General features: G+C 37.2%; 1 protein-coding gene across 1 annotated transcript in view; it reads left to right on the forward strand.

Moving 5' to 3' along the window:
• Positions 1-659: 659 nt before the first annotated feature.
• LOC104512777 (receptor-type tyrosine-protein phosphatase delta) overlaps positions 660-22,722 on the forward strand; it is a gene marked incomplete at both ends in the record, with an annotated part of 60,854 nt that continues 38,791 nt past the window's right edge. Inside the window, 8 exons of the mRNA XM_010155882.1 lie at positions 660-929; positions 1,647-2,228; positions 12,612-12,745; positions 13,969-14,113; positions 17,539-17,844; positions 18,840-19,033; positions 19,942-19,968; positions 22,094-22,211. Coding sequence (XP_010154184.1) covers positions 660-929; positions 1,647-2,228; positions 12,612-12,745; positions 13,969-14,113; positions 17,539-17,844; positions 18,840-19,033; positions 19,942-19,968; positions 22,094-22,211 — 1,776 coding nt within the window. The remainder of the gene's footprint in view (positions 930-1,646; positions 2,229-12,611; positions 12,746-13,968; positions 14,114-17,538; positions 17,845-18,839; positions 19,034-19,941; positions 19,969-22,093; positions 22,212-22,722) is intronic.

The raw sequence follows: 22,722 nt of genomic DNA on the forward strand, positions 1-22,722 counted from the left end.
TATATATGTATATGTGTATATATCTATTCGTATCTATGTGTAATTTTTTTTTCTATGTTTGTTTCAGTGTTAGTGTGAGGTCTTGAAGCTGCATCTACTTTGAGTCTGAAAGCAAATGAAATTGCACTTTCAATGTACTGTAGGCAATGTGTTCCAGGACTGTGATGTGACAATGTGGCCTAGCACATTTATTCACATCAACTGGCAGCACGCAGCATTGAAGTTGGTTTGGTAATCAACTCAAGCATGCTGTTGACTTTCCAGTTTTCTTCTGTGCATATATATATGTGTGAGCATATAAAATGCATATATATATATATATGTGCGCGTGTGTGTGCGCGCAGGCGTGTGCGTGTGTGTATCTTTTGCATGGTGTTTGTATATTGTTAGTATGTAGTTAGTTGACTGTGGGGCCCTAACAGTTCTGAATCAGCCTTTGTATGAATGTGCCTCATAATACCCTCAAGTAAATATAGAATAAATCTCATTGTGTGCAGACAAAATCCTTGTTTAGTCTCATATTTCTTTTACACATATTTTCTGGCAGATCGGAATAACACGTTAAAATGTTAAATTGTGTCTGTACACTGCATGTAGTCCATATGCAAGACAGTTTCTTTTTTGTATATGTTATTACCTTTTTTTGTGTTTTGTTCCAGTTCGACGGGTCCCACCGAGGTTCTCTATCCCCCCCACCAATCATGAGATAATGCCTGGCGGGAGTGTAAATATCACGTGTGTTGCGGTGGGGTCACCAATGCCATATGTGAAATGGATGCTAGGAGCAGAAGATTTGACACCTGAGGACGATATGCCAATAGGGAGGAACGTCCTTGAGCTTAATGATGTCAGGCAGTCTGCAAACTATACTTGTGTTGCTATGTCTACCCTTGGTGTTATAGAAGCAATAGCACAGATAACTGTCAAAGGTATATCCAAAGCACCTATATTTGGACATAGTTCAGTCTTTTCTTTAGTTCATTGTCATATTCTGAGCAAATACATTGCACTGAAAGGGACTAAAATCCTCTTACTCTCTTAAATCAAGAGGGTAAATATTCCAGCAAATCACTGGTTTCAGACAAAATACAGATTAAGACAGCAATAATACTAATAAATAAGTTAAACAGAATGTTCCATTTTTATTTGTGACTAGTCCCAGCCTTCATTTCAAGTAAAGGATCTTGTAATCTTGCATGTATTTGTCAACAGCAGGAGCATTTAAGGACCAGTCATCTGATTTTTAATGTTGCTGGGTCTCCAAGTATCATGTTCCCTGAGTAACTGGAAACAAGAGGTTCCAAAAATAACTGAAAATTAAACTCTAAAGGTGCACTGTCCCTCTCTAAGATTCCTCTTCTGCATAAGTTTATGGGATCTATTACAGAAGTTAGAATAACTTTGTATCAAGTAAACCTTACACTGCAAAGATTGAAGATTTTCTGATAGATTTCTGCAGTAAATGATAATTGCCAAAAACTTGCTCTAAACAGACCACGTCTTTCCATTCCAATTTTCATGTTTAGTTTTTGGTTTTATTGTTGTTTGTTTTCAGTTTTTTTAAACTGGTTATTGTAATAATTAACGTCTGCTATTACATAATGCTAACAGTTTGTTGTTTTGTTTTTTTTTTTAATTATCTTTAGCCTTACCCAAACCTCCTGGAACACCTGTGGTAACAGAAAGCACAGCGACAAGCATAACATTGACTTGGGATTCTGGAAACCCTGAGCCAGTTTCTTACTATATCATCCAACACAAACCCAAAAACTCTGAGGAGCCATATAAAGAAATCGATGGGGTGGCCACAACTCGCTATAGTGTGGCTGGCCTAAGCCCATATTCAGAGTATGAATTTCGGGTAGTTGCTGTAAATAACATTGGGCGAGGGCCACCCAGTGAGCCAGTGTCAACAAGGACTTCAGAGCAAGCACCTTCAAGTGCACCACGCAATGTGCAGGCCCGAATGCTGAGCTCTACCACCATTTTGGTACAGTGGGAAGAACCTGAGGAACCTAATGGACAAATACAAGGTTATAGAGTTTATTATACCATGGACCCCACTCAACACGTCAACAGTTGGATGAAGCACAATGTGGCTGACAGCCATATTACCACTATTGGGAATCTGGTACCCCAGAAAACGTACTCTGTGAAGGTTCTTGCTTTTACTTCTGTTGGGGATGGACCACTTTCTAGTGACATTCAGGTCATCACTCAAACAGGAGGTAAGCTAACAATGAACAGAATTTGTGCTAAAAATTTAAATGCAGATATTTTGCAAAGAGGGAATTTGATTTTTAACTGTTGAAAAAAAATTCCTCTAAAGGATAGCCAGTTCACTCAGGCAAATTTTGCAGATAAGCTTTTCTCAATTCCTCAGTGCAAGCTATCACTGAAGCGTGGTAATTATCCCCTCACACTTTATTTCTTTTTTCATCAATATCAAGAAGTTTAACTGAAGTTTAACTTAAGTCTCAGGGAGACCTTCATCCTGGATGTGGCTGAATGTTATGGCTTCTATTTAGCAGTGTTCTGTGCACTAAAAGTGTTTGCCAACACTTCTTCACAGCTTTATATAAGGAGTTAACTGTGTTGGTGGTTTTTGTTTAGGTGGCATGTTGTTCCTTTAGGCTACATCACTCTAGTGAATCTTGTTTTGGAAATTTAAAACACATGTGTACTGCATGTGCATTCAAATAGTTGGTAAAGTTCTGAAAGCACATACAACCTGAAAACATTAAAAAAAGCAACAAACCTTTGTGTAGGTTCAGGCAATCAGTTCTTTACACTTTGGATTTATAAATCAAGTCCAACCTGCCCCTACAAATTGCATACACCACAAGTTACCAGTTTCTTGTCTTATGTTTGCAGTTAGGTTGTTTTGTTTCTGTACAGGAGTTTTAGGTCCATGAATTAGTTTTATTAACAATGGACAAACAAGCATAGTGAAAAACATTGCAGAGAATTTTTATGAAATCAAAGCAAGAAGCACTGGTAGAACTGCCCTGCAGAAAGTGTTTTACTATAGCAATAAGAAATAAAAGCTCCTTTTGTCTAGCAGTTTAGGGAAAGCTGTGTGAAATATTACTGTAGGTCAGTGATTGCCTAGAATTATTGTATAATGCTACTTCAATTTTTTAGTCCTGTAGTCTCCTCTTGAAGAATTTAACATCCCTCAGATTCTTAAAAAATGCATCTCTAAGGTGTAACTGAAGATGGTTATGTATCATCCACGTTTTGCTTCTGTGTTTTACCCATACACATTTAATAAAGAACTGAAATTGAGGTATTGTCCTGGAACCTAAGTGTTGTGTTACACAAAGATCTGGGTGTTCTCTCTTGCAGTATCTCCACTGAGAAGTTACTCAATCAACTTTCTTAGTCATGGTGGTGCATTAAAATGTGTCTGTTTGCATGTACAAATCTCAGTATGATCACCGTAGTTCAATTTTGCCAATTGTAACCTATTGCAGAGACTAGATTTTATATTGACATGTGACGTATTTTTCAATCGATGTGCACAAAGCTTTTAAAAAAGAAGGTTTAGTGAGATCCTCATCTTTAACTTCATTTATAAACCTTTTAGATCAGCAAGAGTTTGTCAGAGGCTTACCCAGAGAAAGATGAAGCAATTGAAATAATGAGCACCGAGGCTCAGCTGAATGAGCCCATTTTACATTACTTGCTGAGGTCACTTCAGAAAACTCTGTTTAGTAAAAACTTTATAGAACTTGCCGTTAAATGTGCCTGTCTGTTTCCAATTGCTATCTGAAGAAATGATGACAGTGTCGACAGGAAGGATTCTCATTACATTTTTAACTTCGTAGCAGAGTTGATTGCACACTGTTTATTTGTGACTATGTTAAAAATCAAAGGAAATCTAAAAGTGCAGCATACAAGAGGCATTTTTATGCACTGATACTTGTACTTGAAATAGGAACATTTTAAATCATAAAAAATAGCTAAGAAAGTCTAGTGCAGATTTCCAGCTCAGGATATGTGTAAAAACTAAGATTCTCCCATCTTTCTATCCAGTCTCTATTCAGTGAACACTGCAGAATAAAATGCCCTCCTTGCACTTCTATTCTAGATTTGCTTTAATCTAAATCTGAATATGATTGTTTTGGTTTATGTCTCTCTGAAGCTGAGACTCATCTAAATAAATATAGACAAATACAAAGTACCATTTAAAACCAGCACAAATGGAAACATATGTAAAAGAGTAAAAATAGGAATGGGATGGTGATTAAGTTTTGATCGTTTGGGGTTTTTTTTCCACTTTTGAATAAAATAAGCCTATCATTGTAAATATGTAGCTTAACCCTTATTATTTTGGGGATATTAGAGTATACATACAACAAAATCTGATTGACAGCTGTGACTTACAGGATCTATTAACTTGTTTTTTGTATTCTGATCTTTGAAGAAAGATTGTAAAAAACTAATAACATTTTTTTTAAAAGCCTGTTTACGAGAATCTCTGATGTCTTCATAGAGCAGAATTGTTCTTTTGAAACGGCTGTATGAGTGGCTTCACACGTTGCAGGTCAGACAGAACTCTGCTTATAGTGAAAATTATAATTATAATTATAAAATTATAATAACTGAACATTATTTATGTTCAGTTTTGTGTGTCAATATTCTGCTTAAGTATTTTAAGGAAAAGCCATGTCCTATGGCCCAGTTACTTTCAGCAATTTTCTTTACTGTAAATAGACACCATTTTAAGAAATGAAGTCATCAGAAAACAGGTGTAGAGTTAAGCCTTTTGAATAAGGGAAGACCAATTCCAAAAGCTACACCTAAAAAGTCCTTATTCTGCATTTTGGGTCAAGTGACTTGATTCTGCTGAGAATAGAGTCAGGACCAGTATACTATTTAACATGAATTACTAACACCAAATTTTAGAATAAAGAAATACTGATATCAATTTTAGTATGATATTTCTTCTCCTTTTTCTTTACTTCTCTAGATAACAAAAGCTCAGTTGGTTTGTCTTCATTTAGCTCTCCAGGGCACATTTACATCTTTTCTCATATTTCCTTTCTTTGTTTACACCTTCTAGAAGTACATATACTGCCTGAGCAACATACTTTAACCTGTGTGCACTAGGAAAAATCTTGAGCTTTAAATTATGTGTCTGGATTCAGATTTAGTTTGGTTTGGTTTTTAATGTGCAAAGAGAAGATAGCTACTGAAGAACTTGAGAAAATCCTTATTTTATTCTGAGCTCAGGTAGAAAGAAGAGAGAGTGAGAGATAGATGAGGTCTATTGGGTAGTGGATTATTGGAGAGAGAAAAAATATTCTGGGGAATGAATGTGTAACTGTAAACATACGTTTGCTTAAAGAAGAACTTAAAATCTAAAACATGTTGATTTTAAACCAAGGAATGGCAGTGGTATGAAGACTAAGTTATAAAAGGCTAATGTTTTGAACATATGGAAAAGGACAGTAATGAGAAGGTCAAGTATCTGGCTTGCAGGGCACAGAAATAGAGCCGTAGCTTAAGGGAAATGAGCTAATGGGTCTGGAGTTCTTATTGTAAAATATTAGACATTCAGAGGAAGGAATCTGTAGCAAGGGAATACAGTTCTGTGTTGTAGCAAGCCAGCTACTTTGCCAGACATTTAAATTTTTTAATGAACACATGAACGGGGAAACCTCATGTCTCTGAAACCACATGGTACTAGATTCCTTCGTGGAAATGGACTTCCACAAGGGAAGCATTGGGAGCATGCAGGTCGAAACTCAACTGTGATTCAAGAAAGCAGGTGAAAGGAGAATAATTAGGAGCTTAGGAAAGGTGCAGGATTTTTTTTAAGTAACAAAATTCCGCTTAAAGGAGAATTCTCTTCAGGTACCAAAGAAGATATCAGATTTTGAATAACCCTTCTTCTCTCAAAGAATAGTTAACCTTTGTTAAGTACACCAGTCTCTATGCTTACTTCATTTAAAGGAAGATGAAACTAGTATTGAGAAACTTGCCCCCCCCCCCCTTCCCCTATGATAATTCTAGCTTTTAATATCCCTCTCTTCTGGTTAAAACACAAGATAGGGTACAGATACAGATTTTGGTGGTGGGTTTTTATCCTGATTTTTTTTTTTTTTTCCAAGAATTCTGATTTTTGTAAATATGTGTATGAGTGCTGGAACACATTATTTTGTCGCTGAAATCATGCATGGAAGAATGCAGCTTGAAATAATTTTAAGACAACTCTACTGCTACTCCGTAGAAATATAATTATAGTATTATAGAATGGATTAGATTGGAAGGGACCATAAAAATCTTCTGGTTCCAACCCCCCTGCCATGGGCAGGGACACCTTCCACTAGGCCAGGTTGCTCAAAGCCTTGTCCAGCCTGGCCTTGAACACTTCCAGGGATGGGGCATCCACAGCTTCTCTGGGCAACCTGTTCCAGTGTTTCACCTCCCTCTCCGTGAAGAACTTCTTCCTGGTATCTAATCTAAACCTCCTTACTTTCTATTTAAAACCATTACCACTGTCCTGCCACTACAGGCCCTTGTAAAAAGTCGCCCCTCAAATTTCCTGTAGGCCCCCTTCATGTACTGGAAATCTCCACACAGCCTTCTCTTCTCCAGGCTGAACAGCCCAACTCTCTCAGCCTTTCTTCGTAGGAGAGATGCTCTAGCCCTCTGATCATCTTCATGGCCCTCCTCTGGACTCACTCCAACCGTTCTATATCTTTCTTATGCTGAGGGCCCCAGAGCTGGATACAGTACCCCAGGTGAGGTCTCACGAGAGCAGAATAGAGAGGGAGAATTCCATCCCTCAACCTGCTGGATAGGCTTTTCTCCAGGCTGTAGCCCAGGATATGGTTGGCTTTCTGGGCTGCCAGCGCACACTACCGGCTCATGTTCAGCTTTTCATCCACCAGTACCCCCAAGTCCTTCTCCTCAGGTCTCAATCCATCCTCTGCCCAACCTGAACTTGCGCTTGGGATTGCCCCGACCCATGTGCAGGACCTTGAACATAGAGTGTAGACAGAATTATTCTGAAGAATAATTAATCTCTTCAGTGTGTTCTTTAGTCATTCAGACAAGACTAGGCATACTCTACCTTTTAGACTGACCCAACATTTTTATTTTATTCTGTAGCCTCACTCAATGTGAGTTACACATATTAAGTTAAGAAAGTGATTTATAGATTTCTGATTATTTGTCACAAAATGTGCTATGCTTTTTGGACATTTAAAACATACTGTAGTTAATTATTTTGTATACTGTGATTTTGTGTTTGATAGTGCGAAACTACAAGCCTCAGCTATCTTCATACTCATTTCTGTTATACTGGAAAGATGGAGAGCAGGATTCACATGTAGTTAGTACATTGCTGTCATGGTTTAACTCCAGCTAGCAAATGTTCTGAATGCTGCTGAATGTTCTCCAGTTCTTGATTATTGTTAAAAAACTGTTTTGGCTGAGAGCCACAGCCCGAGAGCGATCACAGGCCGCAGGCTGAGGGCCGGAGCCCTAGAGCTGCTGCGGCAGATTCTGAACGAATCCTATTAGTGATAGCAGCCCGGGAAAACTAAACAAACCCACCAACTCCCTCACGACCTGGCCAGCACAGGAATTAGCGAAGCAGCTAGCGCAGGAGTCAGGGTGAGGATTAGCAGGCATACGGGAGTGAACCAGAGAGAGTAAGGGAGGGAGAGTAAGGGCGCCCGGAGCCCCTCCTCGCCTCTGCCCCCAGCATGACGTACTATGGCATGAAATACCTCTTTGGCCAGTTTGTGTCAGGTGTCTGAACTCTATGTCCCAGCACTGCCTGTAGCAAGACTGCGAGAGCTGGGAACGCAGCTGCAGTATCAGAAGCGGAGAAAAGACCTTGACACTGGTACAGGCATTCCTCAGTGCCAGCTGAGAACTTATCAGTGCTGCTCCCTGCATCCAGGAACACAGCTTCCTAGCAGCCACGGTAAAGAGATTCAACCCTTTCCTAGCTAAATCCAGCACAATTGCCCATTTCATTTTTTAAAATATTCCGTGAAAATTTGGTATTTCAAAAAAGTACAAGCTTCGTTTTACAAATGAAAAAGTCCAGAGCACATTAACTCTTCAATCATAGGAGCTTCTCAGTAGAGCTGCTTACTTCTTCAGAGGAAGCAGAAGCATGAACCTTTGGTCCCTTTCAGTTCCCAACTGATTCTAAATTCTTCTGATCAATCTATTGTCCTTTGCAAAACTACTTCCTAATTGAAGTGATTTAGTTTTCTTCTAGGTATGGGTTTCACCTTTGCAATTTCAAGAGGCCCTTTCTAGCGTGGAGATGCTCCTCTCTTTTTAGCATCACTTGCAAACCCAGCTTAGCCCTAGAATGTTTATTTGCTTATGTAAGCCAGATGAAGAGTTGTGTAGGCCTTTCTAATTTGAGATCCTATTTATGATTCTGTTCTGGCACTAGAATCAGGGATGGACATAAAATCACATATGAAGTACAGGGTCCAGCAATTTGTGTTTGTTTCTGGTTATCCAATAATAAACATAAAGCAAACATGTAGAACCTGGTATCAAGTTTTGAAAAGTGTAATTCTGGACTTCGTTCTTGGTTTTGTCACTGCCTTGTAGTATTTAATTTTATGTAGTACTTAATAAATGTCATGTCTACAATCAAGAAATAAGAAGAGTACAGGTTCAGGTGCCCCGGGAATTTTTGAGTTTTAATGTACTTTTGTAGATTAATGATGTCAAAGCAGAAAATAAAATGCTGAGAGAATTTTCATGCAAAAAGATACCATTCATTGAGATGTCCATATAGAACACTAATATGGAGTACTGGATTCAGTTAAGCCACAACATATGGAAAGTTAGATTTGATCTGTGTAATTGAAAACATTTCTGCAAGTCCATTTAAATGGATTTACCATTTTCCCTATTTTTTTTGGTCTCAGAAGGAGACCTCTACCTTCTGTCAGCTCCTCCTGCTTGGCTTAGTTCCCATGTGCCACTGAAGAACTTTTTGAGCAGATGTTGTGTGTTCTAGGCATAAATCCTAAGCTACTGTTCTACTTTCTTATTGGTTGGGTTTGTTGGGGTTTTTTTAATTTTTCTTTTTTTTTTTTTTCTTTAGCTTGAGCCTTGGGTTCCCTGCCAGAGCTTATCAACAATCCAGTTTGTTTAGTTTCTGTTATTTTACTTTGCTGTCTTTCTTCTCCATCTTCTTTATCTGTTTGGAGCAATGCAGTTTTCCCTTTCACTTCTTTCTTCTGTCAGTGTTTTTAGCTTCAGAGCTGCCTAACTGTGGTTGAAAAATGTAAGGGTAGACTAGGTTTTGCAGCAAGATAGTATTTTGACAAACAACATTTGGGAAAGTCCAATCAACTTGTTTTATAAAATGATAGAGAATTGCAGACTTAAGACCATAAAGGGTTTTGTTTTTTTTTTAAAGAATGCTTGGAGGATGAGGGTCTTAAAATGTTCAGACAGACAGGAAATGCCCTTCATTCTCCATCTGCTGCCATATTTATCTTAACGATGGCACCAGCCTTCATGTGGATCACTTCACTGGTCGTTTATTATTACTGCCTGGCTGTGTTCTCCGGTTCATCTGACCATATGTTAAGCACAGATCATAGCATCACAGGGTGATTCAAGCTGGCAGGGTAATCTTCTGGGGAGGCCTCCAGCCCCAGCCCCTGCCCAGAGCAAGCCTAGACATGGTGTAACACTGGGCTGCTCAGGGCTTCACCCAATTGAGACATAAACCACTTGCCAAAGTTGGATACGGGCCAGTCTGCCTGGGCCCTGGCTCCACAGTGGGGCTGTCCTCACAGGGAAAAGGCTTCTCCTTATCTCCTGCCTGAGCCTCTCATGTTTCAGCTTTTGCCACTGCCTCTCACCCTTCAGCCATACACCACTGTCAAGAACCCAGCTCTGTCTCCTTCATTGTTTTCATCAGTGCCAGGAATGCTGTTGGATGCCCCTGAAACCATACCTTCTCCCAGCTGTACCAGCACCAGTCCTACAGCCTCTCTTTGCAGGGCAAGGTTCCTAGCCCAGATCCATCTTGCTGAGGCCCAAAACCAGACCAGTACACAGATGTGGTCTGACAGGCACTGAGCAGAGGGGACAGTCCCTGCCCTCCAGGCTCTCAGGGACATCTCCTGCTCACAGCACTCCAGGCAACACTGGCACTTGTTGGTACATGGGCACACGTCTGGGCCCTGCTCATCTCGCGGCTGTTCCTTGGCCCCATCAGCCCCAGCCTGCATCCCTGCAGGACTCTGCCTGTATGGCACAGGGCTTGCTGAACTTCATGTGGAACCATCGGCCTGTTCCTATTCCATCTCTCTTAACATCACCCTGGCTCTCAAGCATGGAATTGGTGGTCCCCAGATTGTTGTTGTCTGCAAACCTGGAATGTGTGCCCTCCATCACCTCCTCCAGGAGAATGACAGAGATGTCAAACACCAGATGGAAAGCATAGCATAGATAACATAAGCTGCTGTTTGACCTTCCATAACCAGGCAAAGGGGATTTTGTAACCCCAACCATGCTGCTCAGTTACTTTGCAAAAATATTTTTTACCTGTCCTTTGATACCCGTTGAAGGAAGAATTTTTTCCACAGGTCAGTTATACCACTTACCATTTCGTCAGATGAAGCAAACAATATGTTTACAGTCAGGTACCCACCTGAGTTTCATGAAATAGATTTAGAACAGCCTATAGCAAAATAAATACTTCTAAATTCCTGCCTAGACTCCAGATTTTGTTATTTTGTTTTGGCAAGCCTTCAGTGGGGCTCTACATCGACTTGAATATGTGTTCAACAGGAGATGAATCTGCAGCTGTTGTCCTGTTGTTACTTAGGCTTGTTTTGAAGCAGCTAACCTAAAAAGCTGTAATGTTCACCTAGTAAATACATTTATACAACTGTGCTATTAATTTGCCAAGTTAACAGTTTGATCTAGTGGTATTTTACAATCAGTTTCAAAGTAAAGAATTATCCAGTTATCCCACTCTCTCCCTCTTAATTTCAAATCCATCCAATTTTAAAAGGATAAAATTATAAATATTTCTGTCAAAAATACTTCCTTGGTATCTCCTGTAATTACTCCCTGTGCTTTGTGATCTTTTTCCCTTTGCACTTTGCAGTACCCGAGGAAGTGTTGTCTTTCTACACCAGACATGTTTTAGAAAAATAGCTAATTACTCATATGATTTTTCCTTCCCATAAAGAGACTTACTCATTCCCTCAGAAATAGACAACATCCTTCTACACCTTTCCTTTTCTATTTTGTCCTATTTCTGAATTTAAAAAAAAAAAAAAAAAGCGAATGCTGAGGAATTCCAACCTCCACACAAGAGCTTGAATATGCACCTCATACTCACAGGTTATCTGTCTGTTTAAATGTTAGATACCAAAACTGCAGCACCATACAAGAGGACAGTGTTGTCATTAGAGTGACAATCTGTAGAAATATGGCAAAGATAAGAATTAAAATCACAAAGTAATTTAATGTTGGTTCCATGGTGGTTTTAAGTCTTTTACTAAACAAAGCAACCCACTTGTAATGCTATAATAAAATTCTACCCTGAAAAATTATTATGAAATGACCATTATTGTCAAATCCAACTTGTCATAACTGTTCTCAGTATGTGCTAATGAAGTGCATCTCATATTTTTGTCTTGAAAAAGTAAGAGCATGCCACATTTTATTCTTGAAAAGTTAGAAATGCTGTGGAAGACCATTTCATGCCTTATCAACAGCACTATTAAATGAAAGTAATGTTTTAGAACTTGAATGCCAAAATATTTATATACATTCCAATTACAGGTTTATATTTTACTGTCTTTTCACAGTCATCCTTATTATTTGCTGTAGATCTGCAACATAAATGAGGGTCTTGATAATTTCTGTGACCATTTCACAAGAAATAACAACAGCAAATGTTTCTGAATACTGGAATCAAAGTTGCATTTTCAGTTCTTGCACTTAGATTAGAAATGCACCTACACTGGTAAAAATACCAGTCATTAAGTGGGTAGAAACATGTCACTTAATGAGAACATTACGGAAGATGTCTTCAGTAGATTGTAACTTCTTCAGGTTACAAAAGCATTCAATATTTAGGTGTCTTCTTAAAGAGCAGGATGTTAGTAGTGTCCTATTTATGAGCTGAGCAAACCATTTTCAAATTAGGAAATGTGTGGAAATGTGTAATAGTTTTAACACATTTTTCTTGACTATTCCAGCCAATCTTACGTAGGACTAGCATTTCCCCATATGTACACATGTATACATATATATATATACATATTTGATATTCCACATGTGGATTATTAGATTGCTGATATTCATCACCAGACTTCTGTTCAATTGCATTTCACTTCTGTGTGCATTATTTACACTGCAAAACATTTATTTGGAAACCTTGATAATTTATAATGTGTGAATTAAGTAGATCATTATTCTTTTTCTAAGCTCAGATTGATTTATTTCGAAATACAGTTAATCAATCTGTTTAAGTTTGGTAAGTATATAAAAGTAATACTGTGTGAAATATTCAGATAATACTTTTAAAGGTTTGAAAGGTAACTGTTGAACTAGCCAAATAAACAATTGCTCAACTTTTTCTTTAGTGCCTGGTCAGCCACTGAACTTTAAAGCAGAACCTGAGTCTGAAACGAGCATATTACTTTCCTGGACACCTCCACGCTCTGATACCATTTCCAGCTATGAACTGGTTTACAAAGATGGGGAGCACGGGGAGGAGGTAAGTGAAGAGACTATTCATCTTTTAAATACTCTTTAATAAGCCAAACATAAAATGTTACAATGGTTTAGAATTGATGCATTAGTAACTTTCCTTAGTAGAACTTCCTTGATGTTTAACAGTTCGTTAAACCCAGCAGTCAGTCTAACTACCCACTGAGAGAGTGGAAACAGCAGAAAATGCTGTTGATGGTTACCAGCCAGTGGAACTTTGCTGTTTCTTGCAACAAGTCATCCACAGAAGTTGCATCCAGTTTCAGACACTGATCCTGTCTCTCCAAACCTGTTCCACTACAAAGGATTGGAAGCAGAAGTGTTTTCGGGCTAGTTATGGAATCATTAAGAATTTTTGATGTATACTTGAAATATATTTTCAGGCTTGTAGAATTTTTGCTTCTCTGACACCATCTAAGAGAGTTCTCAAGCTTCTCTAATCTGTCAATAATATTTGCCAATAAAATTGGGTTTTTCCCTAAAGATAAAAATCTTCTGTGGATGTTTTCTGTACCATTATTTCTTAAAGAATTTTCAGTTTGAGGGCCTCTGTGATATTGGTATCATAGACTTAGAATAAACTGTTCTTTTGATGTGGAAACCATGTGATATTGCCAGGTGTCCCAGATGAAAGAAGCCAGCAGTTTCAGAAGGCAGCAGGAGAGTGTCAGCCTCATTGATTTCTCATGCATCATCAACTCACTGCTGATGCTTCAACTGAGCTTATGTTTATGGCAGCTTCAGACATACACTGTGAATGCATAAGCGTATTTTGTAGAAGGTGTACAGATCTGTATTTCACCTCCAAATAGGATGTAGGCCTCTACTTATTAAGTTACCCTTTGGAAGTATTTGGGTTTTAACAATTTGGACACAAATTTAACATCGAGCTTATACCCAAGATTAGTCATATTAGCAAACCCTGTGGCTCAGTGAAATAAGAAATATTGTCTGAAAAGACTTCTATAATTTGTACACAGCTAGTACTTCCTCAAACAGTCATACAGTATTTCCGGCTTTGAGTTTTGCCCATTAAGCTGTTGACTTTAAAAAATACTGTTTCTTAATGTGTGTTTGTCAGTTTGATTTGGTTCTTATTTATTTTCTTGAATTTAAATTTTTCTCAATGGGGTTATCAGCAGAGTATAAAAGTATTTAATCTTTAGGCAACATACAGAATTCAAAGTCTCATAATAATAATCAAGACATCCTCTTATTACCTACCTTTAGCAACGGGTTTCCACTGAACCTACTACATCTTATCGTCTGCAAGGTTTAAGGCCAAACAGCTTGTACTTATTCCGTCTAGCAGCACGTTCTCCACAAGGACTGGGTGCTTCAACAGCAGAAATTTCAGCGAGAACCATGCAGTCAAGTAGGTGTTTTTCCTTGATAACTTTATTCTCTTGTCTTATATTTCTCAAAGAAGCAGAATCAGAGAAGACGGCAAAATGATAAAAATAAAACATTGATGGTGCTTATTACAGCCAGAAAATGCTTAAAATGTGTATTTTTGTAGGTATATTGTGATCAACTTAATATATGGTTGGCTTTTAGTTTCAGAAAAAAACTCATAAGCTAGTTTCTAATGAGACAATAACCGTTTACGGTTGGACTTCATGATCTTAAAGGTCTTCTCCAACCTAAAGATTCTTTGATATTATGCTCTCATGCCAATATTTTAATTTATGTTGTAATACAATAAAATATTTTATCATGCAATAGATCTACATTAATAATAGCCTTCTACCTGTAAAATTCCTCCTGCCCAGTCTACAAATTTCCTGTCATACTAGGTTGTTTCTTCAGCATGTCCCTGAATTACAAAAAAAATCGTGGACTGGGTCAGGTTGAATATTTGAGAACATACCAAAATTTTCCTCATAACCATTCTTCTAAATGGCTAATCATTCTGACTTTTAAGTTAGATTTTTTTTTTTTTTAATCTAGGCTTTTTATGACATTCAGTCATTTTTCACACCAGTAGAAAAATTGTTTTCTCACTGATGCTTATGGAAACAATGTCATGAAACTCATCGTGTTTATCTGCAAATGAGATGCAAAATTTGTCAGGAATTTTTATATGCATTTTAAAATATTCAAATTAATACTTAATTAAAACAATCAGATATTCACGGATGATGTCCAGAAGTGCTACTCTTGTCTGATATGTTATGCTTTCCTGACAGTTTGCATTACACTATGTCATTTTAAACCTCAGTGCAATTCTTGTTCTATTTGTTTCAAATTAAATGGCCTTTTCTTAAAGTAATATTCAAAAAAGTAAATTCAGATTCTCAATTGACATAAGACTTTTTAATTTCAAGTCATGGCAGATGTGATTATACCCTCATTCTTTGTAAGTGTTATATATTAATAGCAATTAGTGTGACTGGAGATGCAGTGCTGCAGACCTTTAACCAAAGCTGAATGTGCTTCTGAAGCATTTCTAAGGCATTTAGAATAAGCATAAAAGACCATAATATAACACAAGGCTAGTTTCAGAGACAGTGGCAAGGCATAGTTTTATTTTAGTAATGCAGAATCAATTGTTTAAAAAAAAGGTATTTGTTTATTCTGGGAACTGTTTCAACTATTTAGAAGGCTTATTCGCTTATATGGAGTGTAGACTGCTTAGAGTGTTCATACAAAATAAATACCTTGGAGGTTAGGTTGCATGTTCCACATTGCCATTTTTCCCTTCTTGAATATAGGAACATGTTTTGCTTTTTTCAGCTTAATGTCTTCAGATAGGAGGAAAACCCAGTTGATTTCAGTGGGCAGACCCTAGTTATTTGCTGAAAAGATTACAAAATCTTTTCACAAAAATTATGTATTTAAAGAAAAACATATATGCATTAATAGAAATGGTTATACAAGTAGCCTACGGATTATCCTTAGTTACATAAATGCAGTACTTTGCATTTTCGGAGTATAATGGATTAAAAATTAATAAACTTCTATGAGTTTATTAGCAATATGCACCAGAATATGCTATTGCCTTTCATGTTGGTTTCAGAGAAAGATGCTACAGGGGTCTATTTCTTTATATATAAGATCCTTAAGGGACATTTTATTCTTATTTTAATCTCTGTGCAAGTGGATGTTAGAAGGGAAGTGACATATTTTGAGTACTTGATCACTGAATTGCCCTTGCCCAGAAAAACCTAGATAGGATAGTTCTGATCTGTCCCCCCATCTACCACCTCTAGTTAGTTGAAATGCTAGTACATTCCCTTCTGTTTTCCCTTCAGAAGAGCAGTGTACCATACTGAGTAAAAAACCATTGATCCCTATAGAAGAGCTGTAGGGAACCAAAAGATACATGTGTAAATGCAATAGGTCACAGCAGGGTCCTAGGCCTTCTCTGTTGCTTTAATTTTGTTTGATGTGTCTGGTATAAGTACCAGAAATCCATTTGTTTCTTTTTTCCCTTAAGAAATGGGAAGAAAATAGTAGACAAAAAAAGGCATCATACAGATCTTGCACTCAAAATTTATGATTACCTTACAAGAGAGAAAGCAGAAATAGGAAAGGAGTCCGCATCCACTACTGTTGCCAGTGAATTTGAACTATGACTCCTTTTTTGGTGCTCAGTTCACAATTATCTCAGTTAGTGAACACAGACTTTGCTAAGTGAAAGTGCATTTAAGCACATAAATGCCTATCTAACTTTCAGTACTTAAATCACCTCACTGAAAGCAATGGCATGACATATACGCTTAAATTCTCTGGAGCCTGGAAAAGGTAAATATGCAAACAGCCTTCTTCAAGTACAAATCAGTAAAGGTGAGCACTTTTGCTCTGGAAGATTGGTGCTGGTGACAAAAATCAAAGTCAGAATCTCTCACTGTTCTGATATGCTGAGCTTGTGAACTGTCTTTGTAAAATTAATACCTGCTTTCTTGACACTTTGTTTGGGGGTAGATTTCTTTTTCCTATAGAAGTTACCTACATTACTAGTAGGATTTAAATCTTTACTAGCAAAGGTGTCTCCAAGAGGAGTTAAAAAAATAAAACTGACAGCTGATCTAGGGTAAGTACAAGTTACAGTCAGAATCAACAAGCCTGTCACTTTTTCCTGGTAGGTAAATCTTTAACTAAGACTTTCTTCATCTTCTATTCACTGCATGCTCCTAGTATGTTGGCCACAATAAATGCTTCAGTAAATGCTTTCCATTTAAATGTAATTTGCGAATGACTTGTGCCAGGCAGACTCAGTTATTAAAAAAAAAAAGAAAAAATAAAATAATTTTTTAATAGGAGTGGAGAGGCTACAGAAATGGCAGCTTATGGAGCAATTTGTAGCAATTATTGCAAGTTTTTCGGTGTTCTGGAAAAAGGAGAATTTTTCTCAGAGTAAACCCGCTTGAAAAAGCGTATCTCCAAATTTGTATGTAAATACATGTTATGGAATTTAAAATATTATAGCTTGCATTAATTGCAATGATTATAAAGATAGATCGGTAGTCATAGAAGTGTCACGTTTTTGTTTTATTTCAAGAAGAATTTTAATTACAGGTAGGTAATATTATTTTGAGGTTACATTTTCATGTATTTCCCCTACATCCTTTTTCACCATTTTGTTAGTCTATTCATTTTCAGTTTTCTCATGTTAATAAGCCAAGGTGCATATGATTATCTGAGGTTTTGCTTTTTTAAGTTTCTACTTTTTTTGGTTTATTTTTTTAATTTTAATTTGGTTGTCTTTTATTTATTTTTATCCTTTTTTCTGTTCATTTTTTTCAATCACTCCTATCCTTTCACTCAAATCCTCCTTTAACCCACTACTGAAATTAGAGCCATCAGCTCCTCCTCAAGACATTAGTTGCACAAGCCCCAGCTCCACTAGCATTTTGGTAAGTTGGAAACCTCCACCGGTGGAAAAACAGAACGGCATTATCACTGAATACTCCATCAAGTACATTGGGATTGATGGAGAAGATGTCAAGCCCCATGAAATTTTGGGAATTTCCTCGGACAGTACTCAATACCTTTTGGAACAGCTGGAAAAATGGACTGAGTACCGGATCTCTATGACTGCCCACACTGATGTTGGACCTGGCCCAGAGAGCTTAGCAGTATTGATTCGGACAGATGAAGATGGTATGTTGCCTCCACTACATCAGTTTGAGCCTCTATGACTCTCTGTCGATCTGCTGTCTTTTGCATAGCCTAACAGTATTTTTCTGCTCCTCTTTTTTCCCAAATCACAGTTATTATCACCCTTTGATTTTTTTTAATGAGAGACTTGTCCTTTCTACGCCATTTTTATATTTGGTATTTTTATTTTTTTAACAGAAAGTAACTTTTTTGTGAGTGACATCAATCTTCTACCCCTTTGAGCCCATACATATCCTGCTTGCTCCTCCTTTAACATAAAACTAGGTCTCAGGGGAAAATCTTTCTAACTTTTCCTTGATTTTACAGTCACTGTTATTTTTAAACACACATGTTTATGACCTTTTTTTCAGGTGTGGTTTTTTTTTTAACTGACTGCTTTCTTGTTCCATGTTGTGCTTTTTTGATTTGGGGTTTTTTTGGCTTGTTGGTTTTGGGGTTTTTTTTGTTTGTTTGTTTGTTTTTGGTTTTGTTGTTTGGGTTTTTTTAATCTTTAAAAACTGATGCTCCACACATTCTCTTTTCTTCCATGCTTGAAAGTGACAGAAGACAACCCTGTTATCAGCCTCCTTTTTATACTACTGAAAAACAAACCAAAACAAATAACTTAGAAAAAAAAAAAACAAGGGAAACTTTTTGAAATATTTTGTGTTTTTATTAGTAGTAATAGTATTATTTCAGTGATTAAAATATCTCTTTGTACTGTAATGCTTTGAATCTCAAAGCATCTTCCTTGGCTTTTGTACATTTTTACATGTTTTTCTATTTCTCTAATACTCTTTTTTCTTCCATTTTTTGCATCAGTCATGTTTTTTGATCTTTTCACTGAAAAGTAGTACAGATTGGTTGAGCATTTTCATTTGTTGAACAATTTGTATTCTTCAAAGAAAACATAGTGAGTCTGCCCTTTTTAAAAAAAGCAAAAGACATGGGTGGGAGAGGTGCCTGTAATTCTCTTCTGTCCAATGATGTTGTTCCAGTTCCTAGTGGTCCTCCTCGCAAAGTCGAGGTAGAGGCTGTCAACTCTACTGCTGTTAAAGTGTCATGGCGCTCGCCTGTACCCAATAAGCAGCATGGCCAGATCCGAGGATACCAGGTCCACTACGTGAGGATGGAAAATGGAGAGCCAAGGGGTCATCCCTTGCTGAAGGACATCATGCTGGCTGATGCACAGGTAATTAGGGTGTTTTATGTTCTTCTCTGGGTCACAGTGTAATTATTTCATGTACCAGGGAGCTATCCAGAACTTCATTTCTTTTTTTCTGTCTATATTTCAGCCTACCAGCTAACATATTTTAACTTCTGTTTCAACAAGGAGATGCTGCTGCGCTTTGGCTCTCCCCCTCCATGCACAGATTTTCACTTTCAACCTCTGTGTGGTAGTAGTTTAAAATAATTTTAGACACTACAAGATCAGAAGCAGAAAATGAAATGAGATGTTCGAGCCCAAATATCATAAAGGCAGAAGTCATATTTCTTTTATTTTGCCAAGTTTGGCTTTGACCTGCCTGTTTGTCATTGGTTCATTTTAGATAGTCATCTCTCTTTCGTCCCGCCACTCCTTCCTGCCTGTCATAACTTCTATGACACATATGATCAGGGCTTGTACATGTCTGAAGATCTCGACAGTAAAAGACGAGCGTGGTTATGTTTCAAGACTAAAAAAATCCTTCTATTAATTTAAATAAGTCATTGAATTAATTTGGGAGACTCAAACATAGAGCCTAGAAACATGAATAAATAAACCAGGTAGTCTTTAATTCTGCCTTGGTAGCTTTTATTAATACAATCTACTATAAAATATTACTATGTGCTACAAGAGGATTCATGTAACTTCTTCCAGCTTTCAAGGAAAGAGAAGTGGCTGGGTTTTAGGGAGAGCAAAAATAGAATTAAAAATGTGTGGCCTGATTTCATTAAGCAAATTCCATGTGATTCTACATGATTAGTTGAAACTTTACATGATTTTTCCAGATATCTTTAATATTTATTTTACTATTGAGAAGAAAACATTACCTCAATCAGGCTACAAATTTCTTGATTTCTTCTGTTTTTCTTCCAACATTCTTTACTCTCAATCAGTGGGAATATGATGATACTACTGAACATGTGAGTAGTTTTTGACTGGTCAGAAAAAGAGTGTGTTGGGATTTTTTTTAAATTGTTTTTGCTTGTTTGTTTGTAGTCTCCTTTTGGGTTTTTTGGGTTTTGTTTGGGGTTTTTTTGGTTTTGGTTTTTTTTTGGCGGGGGGACACGGTGTTTGTTGGTTGTTTTGGTTTTTTTAGTTCTGTTTTCTTTTGGGATTTTTTGTCCTTTGCACTAATGCATGCTCTTGAGACCCAATGTTTTTCCCTTATGAAACTTTTTTTCTTCTTTTTTTTTTCCTTTTCCCAAGGAGAGTGGGGGTTACTGTTGCTTGCTTATTCTGGTGTTTAGCATGATGCCAAAATGTACAGAACTGGTTTGTGTTTTCTTCTTTTTGATGGCTGTAACTAACTTTGCCTTATGATTTCCACTTTACAAGAAGGTGTTAGGAAAATAAACCAAAAGTGGTTCATAGCTGCATAGCAATAGATTTTTCTGTATTAATTTTAAGGTTAATCTTTTTTTATGAAGATAAAATGTGAAGTCAGTTATGCTTTCTTTTTGATAATTTGAGAAGTGTATTTTGTATGCTATGATGAATGCCCTGCAGTGTTTATGTTTAAGTAATAGTGTTTGTTGTATTAAAATCACACTTCTAAACAACAACACTACCTGCAATCATATCTTTTACACCATGAACTACTGTTTGTTTTAGATGAGGCTGATACCTTCATCACTGTTTGAAAGAATGGCATTTTTTTTTCTTTCTTTTTACATTTTTATTCTGCTAGTATGAAGTATAGTTTTGTTATGAAAGGTGGGAAGTCTGTCATACAGATTTTGGCTTTAAGTTCAACTCAATTCTGAGACAGAATCTAAGGAGGAGGGGTTTTAATTTTTTTTTAATCTGTTTTGCTCACTCGTTCTGATCATTACTTTGTTATTTCTATATTGCTAAGGACTGACTGTAAATGCAGTGATGAATTCTAACTACATCTGTACTAAGCACATACCTACTATCTAGAAAAATCCATTTACTGTGGATAATCTGACCCATAATCTTTTATATTTTTATTGTTGTTGCATCAGAGTGGTGTGTGATTGTACATCTGCTATATATTCTATATGCATAAATATACCGTCTCTCTGGCAGCAGCGAAATGTAGTGTAAATCCATTCAGGCATGTGAAAAGGCAAAGGAGTAGTCAGTGGTTACAGACTGGAATCTGATGATTCAGGAACTTTGGTCCAGTCAGTTGCCTTCAAATAGCATCCTTTAATATTTGCATGTAATATTTATTTATATCGTAAAAGTGTCAAATCTTAAGTTCCTCTGTTTGCCCTTATAGCATAACATCAGTTTAGTTCATTTCAATTGGCTGGCCCTTCTCCAAGTTCTATTTGTGTGTGCATACACAGGTGTGAAAAGATTCCCCTTGCTTTGACAGAGTTTCATCTTGCTCCCATTCACTTGTACTAGCTGAAGAGCTACTTGTTTTGTAGTTGCTGTTATTTGTTTGAGGGCTGTCAGATTTATTCTCTGACCAGACTTTTAACGTTTTTTTGGGTAGTTCTTTTAGACCAGAAGAGTGAGTTGTTTCTGAAGTCCTTTGAGATATTTAGAAGCACAATCCAACCAGGGACACAGGTTGCAATTAAAAGTCTTGTGAAAGTAATAAGGCTTTCTTGTTCAGCTAAACCATCATTATTTATAAAGTGTGGATACAAATGAAACACCATTCTTACTGGGCATTTTATAAATATATCAATGAGGTCCTGCAAATTACTAAGTAAAGTAGAGTTTCTCATATGTACATAAGCATGCATTTCACAATATCAGTAGTGTTCCTCAGGACGGCTATTTCAGAAGGTTTTATCCACTGTCCACACCACTAAACCTTTGACCTTGTGCCTTAAACTACCTGAGGCATGCTATTTATGTGTGCTGTCTTTTATTACTTAAGTGAGTGAAACATCTTGCTTTGTGAAGTATTTCACGCAGAACAGTCTGTTGGTGCTCTGAAATGCATGCTGTCACTGCCAGTAGCACAAAAGCACTGTTATGTAATATACAGGGATTGTCTGAAGGATTCTTTTCCTGGAAAACAATCTATTTTTAATAAACTATTCTTGTTTTATTTCATCTTAGGAAATGATAATTTCTGGGCTTCAGCCTGAAACTACATACTCCTTCACTGTGACAGCCTATACAACAAAAGGTGATGGAGCACGCAGCAAGCCCAAACTCATATCTACTACTGGTGCAGGTAATAGTCACACAGTAATCTCTGAATAAATCCTTTGGCTTTTCCTACTAGTGACTTTCTCCCACTATTTGGAAGTTTCCCATTGTGTAAAAAGTGCTTATAGGATGCAGGGTTTTCTGCTTCAGTATTTGGCCCTTTATTTATTTAGCTAACAACCAAACCAGTGTCCCACCGTGTCCCTTTCTCAGTTCAAGATGCAGCCAAAATTTAAAACTTAACTGAATACTTTCCAATAGCTCTTCCATTCTTATGGAAGAGCTTCTTGGAAAGGAAAAACAAAACAGAAATTGAGAGCTCAGAAGGAGGGCTTTCCTGATCTTTGTGAGAGCAACAATGCTGCTGCATGTCAGTAAGAACACTGAAAGAACTTCTCTGTATGATCACTACAATTTATCTCAGAAGAAAGCAATCGGTAAAGCAAAGTATTAGAAAACAGAATGAAAGTCCAGCCAGTGAAATCCTGAAACCCATACTGCTTCAATGACAATTTCAGGCATAAATTCAGGCAAAA

The sequence above is a fragment of the Eurypyga helias genome, unplaced genomic scaffold, assembly GCF_000690775.1.
Source record: "Eurypyga helias isolate BGI_N326 unplaced genomic scaffold, ASM69077v1 scaffold27767, whole genome shotgun sequence".
Classification (NCBI taxonomy): domain Eukaryota; kingdom Metazoa; phylum Chordata; class Aves; order Eurypygiformes; family Eurypygidae; genus Eurypyga; species Eurypyga helias.